The 6,655-nt window shown below is 54.8% G+C and overlaps 1 protein-coding gene across 1 annotated transcript; it reads right to left on the bottom strand.

Annotated features, from left to right (window-relative positions):
• Nucleotides 1-1,381: 1,381 nt before the first annotated feature.
• Nucleotides 1,382-5,948, bottom strand: Adcyap1 (adenylate cyclase activating polypeptide 1). Its single transcript, XM_004635788.2, has 5 exons — nt 5,695-5,948; nt 5,247-5,357; nt 3,116-3,247; nt 2,639-2,737; nt 1,382-1,658 (listed from the first exon to the last, which is right to left on the bottom strand). Exons 2-5 carry the CDS (start codon nt 5,354-5,356, stop codon nt 1,466-1,468), a joined length of 534 nt encoding a protein of 177 aa, XP_004635845.1. The 5' UTR covers nt 5,357; nt 5,695-5,948; the 3' UTR covers nt 1,382-1,465.
• Nucleotides 5,949-6,655: the final 707 nt, after the last annotated feature.

Here is a 6,655-nt window from a genome sequence, read left to right as displayed (position 1 = left end):
TGAAGATGAGGTTTAAGTGATTTATCAGTAACACTGAGCAACATGTGAACACTACACATTCTATTATGACAAAGATTGGTTTTATGAAATAAATTTTACTAAGCAATAAGCCAGAATGTAGAAAAATACATTTTACCTACAAACTCAATAAACAAGAAACAAAAGGCTCATATTTAGTGCATTATTACTTAGCGGTAGCTACACAGAAGTTCCTACGCTTTACAGTAACTGCTTGCATCAAACAACCAAAAGTAAGAAACATTCACAAGTTTAAGAGAAGCAAACGAAAAAGAAATGGTAAACAGTACTTAAACAGCGCAGGAAGATAGGAAGGAGGGATCTCCAGAAAAAACACAAAGGAAAACTGGTGGCTTTTTACAAAGCAGGGCTCAAAGGGGGGATTCTGGCCACTTCACACGATGAGAAGCGTGGACAGCACTGAGAAAAACACATCGTACTTTGCATCCATTTCCAATACCCAACGCCCCAAATCAGACAGGCAGCGGACCTGCACTGGCTCAGACTCCAGGGCTGTGGGGAGGGGCTGCTCAGATAGTCCCTCTCCGGGGTCCTCCTCCTCTGCCTCTTTCTCTAAAACCCCACTTCCTTCATTTTGTGCCAATTGCCCTAACCTTGGGATAGTACGGTCCCTGGAGAATCCGGAAGTACAGAAAAGAGAGCTGCCCATCCGAGGCTGCTCCTCTGTACAGTTCCTCAACTCCTCCCCCAGGGAGTGGCGAGAAATCTGGGGAGAAGTGCAATTTGAATCGAGCTGTTGTGTTATTAGAATTTCCTTCTGGGCTGAGAGTCTGAAGAGAGACAACTACACATGAAAAGTAGAATCAAAGAAAGCGAAAGTCGGGATTGCCCCCCAGCCTGTGGGTCGAGCCCACTCCAGTGCGTTAGGCTGGACTGAAGCAGCCTGCCTGAGACTCGCTGGGAGAGAATGCCCCTCAGCGAGTCTTCAAAGCACTACCTAGAATCTCCCCAGAGCAGGGCGTCATTGTTTATGTACAGTAGCAAATGGTCAGTATGAACATCTTCAGCCCTGTTGTGGATAAAAATACTATCCCTTTAATTCCAGTTTACAAAAATAGGACTAATATTCAAAACAATGATTGTCTATTTTTCTATTTATTTTATATAAAAACATAAACAGCTCAGGCGAATTTTCGATCCTTGTGCACGCTTTGTATGAATTGCTCTCTATTATACTTATATATATATTCTTAATATATGTTTATAAGATAATATCAATAATTGGTCCACAAAGTATATCTGTGCATTCTCTAGTGCTTTGTAAAAAGAAAAACAATATTATTATCAAAATATTCATTTAATGGCTTTACTTCATACATAAATACATGTTTGGATAGAACACACGAGCGATGACTGTTCAGTCAGTTTGGAAAACGACTTTTCATTGTGTCAGGGTTCTATACACGGGGTAGCTGGTAACTCGTCGCTACAAAAATGCTATTCGGCGTCCTTTGTTTTTAACCCTTTGTTTATACCTTTTCCCCAGGACTGCCGCCAAGTATTTCTTGACAGCCATTTGTTTCCGGTAGCGGCTGTAGCTGTCCGTGAAGATTCCGTCCGAGTGGCGCTTGGAGAGCGGCTCCGAGTCATCCTTCTCCGCGCCGCCGCCCAGGTCCCCACTGCAAGGAAAGGGGGGAGGGGGAGACAACCAGGGTGAGCCAGAGGGAGACACCTGCGGGGTCTCCGGGCGCAGGCGCGCCCCACCCACCCCGCGCTGCTGCCTTCCCGTGCCAGGGGCAGGGCTGAGATGAAAGCCCTCTATGCTCTCTGCCGCCCGGGATTTCCTGGCACTACGGCCCTGGGCGAGATCTGAGAAGCAGACACGCGCTGTGAGCCTTTCTCCGAAGGCTGTCTCTAAGATCTGACCATCCGTGCTTTTGTAATAAACTGCCCTAACTGCTCCTCTCGCCCCCGACCTACAAAGAATAACCCACGGGTCCTAAAGGCCACGCTGGCTGCAAAGACTGCGGCAGCGGCGTTTAAATCGATCCCGCAGTTCCTGGCCCGACACCAGCACTCCCTCCGCATGCTAAGTTGGAAAATGTGATAATAATATAAGTCGACAGGCTATGGCAATATTTTTCACCGCATGAATTATTCATTGCGAAATGTAATCTGTTTCCCCCGTGGGCTTCATTAAAACGCTGCCTTCTGCTGAGCCAGGTTTCACACAAGCCCCGAACTCTGGGTTTGTCCTAGCGTGAGCAAAAAGACTGTTTGTTTCCTTAAGTGTCCAAATTGAGTGTTTTGTTTACTTCGATTCAAATTTATAGTAAATGCAACGCCCATCCCAACCAATAAAAGACAGGCTTAGAGGAAATGGTAGCAAATCCCCCCGCGATCTTGTAGGTTGTGAAGGGGGGGATAGTCTTTTAATTGAAATAAGACCAAAATCTGCAGTCTCCTCCGCTTTTTTCCCCCATCCCGCATCAGCTCTCCGAGCTTCCTCGAGATTTGAAAGGCCTCTTCCAGCTCAGGCCTGCGGCCGCAGCCCACCCCCCGCCCGCCCGCGCGGCCACACCCTCGGCCACGTGCACGCAGGACGCAGAGCGCCCGCCCCGCACGCCGTCACGTGCCGTCACGCCTCGCAAACTCTTACCCCACACCCTTGGCCACGAGGGACTGCAGGTACTTCCTGGCCGACAGCTGATCCAACACTCTGCGGTAGGCTTTGTGCAGGACCCCGTGGGCGACATCTCTAATGGGCAGGCAAAATGTATGGCACCCAGGGTCACCGCCTCGCCCCCGCCAGGCCGCAGCCCCAGGACCCCGCTGGCCGCGCTCCCGGAGGATGAGGGGACCAGAGGTTCTGGAGAACACGGCTGGATCCAGAGGCAGACCTAGCCCCCGCGCTCCGGCCCTGGCCAGGCGCGCGTTCACTGACCCTCCTCGGCCGCCAACCTTTCGTCCCCACGCAGCCATCAGGTCCCCGCTCATCCGCCCGCCACTAATTTTCTGTAGCTCTCGGCATCGGGCCAAAAAAAGAGAAGCTTGAGGACTTTCACGCAGACGGGCCGCCCTGCCCTCCCGCCCCCAGCCCCGCAGCCCCGCAGCCCCGCGACCCCGGACTTGGTACCTGCGCTCGGGCGGAAAGTAGAGGGCGTAGGCGTCCTGCAGCGCAGAGGCGGGGCTCCCTGCGCCCGGCGGGGCCCAGTCGTACAAGTCCTGCAGCGGGTCTCCGTCCTCGTCGTACGCCTCGTCCTCGGGCCTGCGGGATAGCCAAAGGAGTGGTCACTCCAAGTCCTCCCCACCTCTGCGACGACCCAAAGAAAGGGCCCCTCACAGGCGCACTTTCTCCACGAAGGTCCCCCACGAAAACCGACTTTTATTCCAGGTTGGGTGGGGGCAGAGATATGCACTCCTCGAGGCGGTTGCCCACCCCTCCAAGGGGTAGAGGGCTTGCCCTGCAGGATCGCGGCCTCCGCATGTCCTGAGAAACCCAGTGATCCCTGCAGACCAAGCACACCCGGCCTGGAAAGGGAACCCCACCCCCACCTTAGCGTGGGGTGCAAGCCTCCCCCAAGTGGCAGCGGGCGGGCCAGCACGAGAAAGATTCCAGGAGGAGACGCAGACCAGCGCCAAGACTCAAAGGGGGAGGCCTGGCCCTGCAGGGGAGGATGGATGAGTGAGGGGTGTGGCGGCCACCTCGGCAACCACCGGCCCCGAGCCTCGGGGCCCAGGGGAGCCCTTTCCCGCAGATGTAGGTCACGGAGAACCTCCAGCTTCTATTTTGGGCGGGAAAGGATCTGGCAGGAACATGAATAATAGATGCTCCTAAACTTAGCGGGTTTGGCGGCGGCTCATTTCTGTGGTGTGTCCGCGCGCTCCAGTGCCTCTCGCCTGGGGAAAGTGCCAGGCACGCGGAACTTAGAACATTGAGGAAGAAATAGGAGGGCTATTAAGCCCCCTAAATAGATAGATCAAGCCAGTGTGTTATCGCTGGTGAGGTGGAAGGACCCCACCTCAACCCCGAAACGCAAAATAGGAAAGGGGACCAAAAGCGACTGCCCGGCGCCCTAACAGTAGCCTGCGCCTACCGCCCGCATCCTAGTATAGGACGGAAAGAAGTGCATCGGAGAGACTCAGAATGCGGCCAGGACAAACGGCGTGCTCTTTGTGGGCTTGGAGTTGTGCTACACGCTCCGCTAGCCTTTCCTGCCTCCCTGGAGAGGCTGGAGCAAGGCCAGTGCGTCCCTCTGCCCGCCCCACACTCAACCCTTCCTCGACTGCGCGCCTCGGCCCAGCCCTGGTGCCCCAACCCAGACAGTCCCGGCCACTTTTTGTCCTACCCTGCGCCCAGATCCTGGAACCCTAATAGAAGCTAGAACCATTCGCGATGGTCCCCCGAGGCGATCGTTCCTGGGCGCGGCACGGAGGAGCTGGGTGCCTGGCGTAGCACGCGCTCCAAGCTGCCCCCGAGCGCCTCCACTGTCCCGCACACTGGCGGGGGCTCTGGGAATGCAGCGGGAAACCCAGCCGCGCCGACCGCTTAGAAACCAGAGGCTAAAGAAAAGCCAAGGTTCCTCCATCCTGGGATGGGCGCAGCTGTCCTCTGGTCCCGCCGGCCCGCCTGTCCCCCCCCCCCTTCCTTTGCACCCGTCTTCCCACCTCCCTTGCAGTCCCGTCCTTGTGCTTCCTTCTGAAGTCGCTTTCCCTTAACCGTAGCCAGCCTGTACGCCCCCTCCCCAAGACGGTCCGGGGCTTAGAAAAGCGTGAATGAAGCTCTTCTGAGGACGGAATGCGAATGAGGTGAAGAGGAAGGGCGGAGAGAGAGACCCCGCCCCAATAGCCCAGAATAAGCTGTAACAAAGCAAAGTCCGCGCGAGCTACACGCTCAACCCCCAGCCTGTCTTTGGGAGCTGAAGTTCTCCGAACTCGTCTCGTCCCAAGAATCCATAAAAGCTGCCCTGCTGGGGGCTCCGCCTGGGGCCGGGCTGGGGGAGGGGAGGTACCGCTGGCGGGTAGAGGCTCACTCTATCGACCCGGTCCCAGCTGCTTGGAACTCGGGGAGTGGCACCCCCGACTTGGTGAGCCTACTCTGTCCCGGTTTAGCTACCTGGCCCGGGCCAGCCAAGACTGGAAGAGGCGCACTGGAAGCGTAGAGAGAGTGGCGCTTAGTATCCTGTACCGCGGGAACGGCAGGAGGGCGACGTGAGGAGATATGCAGCGAAGGGAACCCTCAGCTCAGCCCAGGCGCCCGAACCTACCTGATCCCAGGGAACCGGAGTCCGGCGGCGGCAGGTGAGCAGTAGACGCTGCTGTGCATTATTATGCCATAGACTAGCAGGGCCAGTCTCGCTCCGCTACACATGGTCATTCTGCGCAGGACAGAAAAGGGGACATAGAGCCTTGAGAAAGCCCCTAGCCTTCCACCCTTCCACCCCAAGAAACTCCAAGTGCCGGAGGAGGAAGCAGAGCTCCGGCTGCCTGTGTACAACACACCTAGCAGGTCAGCCGGCGCGCGCCCGGCCACTTCTCCTTGCCGTAGTCAGAAAACATAGGTATGGGTCCACCCAGCGCCCAGTAACTAGCCAGACACGGCCCGAGGAAAAGCTACCTCGAACCCGATGCCGATGCCCGAGGGGGGAAGAAAGCAGCAGGCAAGGGGGTCCTTTGGCCTGGTGAGAATTTTTTCCCCTCGTATTCAACTCTTACCGCTGCTAAGCAAGGATCGGTTGCCAAGTAGGGCGGCGAGCGAGGCTCCTTCAAGTTTGTGCGCTGGAATCACAAGCCGAGAGGCATCACCGTCTGGCGTCCGCGTCTGTAGACGAGTCGCAGGGATGAGCAGGAGCAGCAGGCGGAGCCGGACGACTTGTTTGCTTAGGCTTTGGTATTGTGTTCAAAAGTTTGTAGACGCACAGAACTAGAAGGAAGCGCGACGTGGAGAGAAGGAAGGGGGTGAGGAGCAACGGAGAAAGAAGAGGAGGCGACTAGCGAAAGGAGGGGGAGCAAAGTGGCCGTAAGTCCACTGGGAGAAAAAAGCGAGCGATTAAGGAGAAGATGAAAAGTCAGAGGAGAAGGGGAGGAAGGGAGTGGAGAGGTCCAGCGAGCGCAGCCGGCCTCTGCGAAGCAGCCCGGCCGGGTCTGTTCTGAGATCCTTCTGACTGCGTCTGAAGATGCGGCTTCTGGTGCTGCCGGAGCTTACGGAGGTGACCGGCCTTCTGCTTGTGTTTATATATGCAGTTAGCAAAAAATCTATCTGAACATGATTTTAGGAGTGTCCTCCTCGTCAACATCTGCCTGCCTATTGCCTTTAAGTACAGAATATTTTGTTGCACTGTTGCGCTCCGATTTTTATTCATGAAGCGACTTCCTTTTTTTTCAGTCACGTAATGATCGGGTATCAGAAAAAAGACGTCAGCAGCCTAGTCCCTCAAGGAATGTATTAACTATCCTGTGCTGTCCTCTAGGATGATAAGATCCGGAGTCATCGACTTCTCATAAACACCTTTTTCACTCATGCAATCCAATTTTTAAGAAGTCTAATTATTTTGATCGTTTTCAATTTCACCCATTTCTCAAGGACAAGTAAAGAATTTGTAGAATTTCCAGGATGGTAAAAGTCATGTTTTTAACCCTACCTACACTGTTTCTCTCTCTCTCTCTCTCTCTCTCT

Source organism: Octodon degus, unplaced genomic scaffold, assembly GCF_000260255.1.
Source record: "Octodon degus isolate 3935 unplaced genomic scaffold, OctDeg1.0 scaffold00075, whole genome shotgun sequence".
NCBI lineage: Eukaryota > Metazoa > Chordata > Mammalia > Rodentia > Octodontidae > Octodon > Octodon degus.
This window is presented reverse-complemented; position numbering and strand designations above follow the sequence as displayed.

Excerpts from the sequence above, each read along its gene's own strand:
- Adcyap1 (XM_004635788.2), bottom strand. The coding sequence starts at position 5,356 with ATGACCATGTGTAGCGGAGCGAGACTGGCCCTGCTAGTCTATGGCATA. Across the intron at positions 2,738-3,115 it reads TACTTTCCGCCCGAGCGCAG|AGATGTCGCCCACGGGGTCC; the intron begins GTACCAAGTCCG and ends CCTGCCCATTAG. Across the intron at positions 1,659-2,638 it reads CTCGTGGCCAAGGGTGTGGG|TGGGGACCTGGGCGGCGGCG; the intron begins GTAAGAGTTTGC and ends CTTTCCTTGCAG.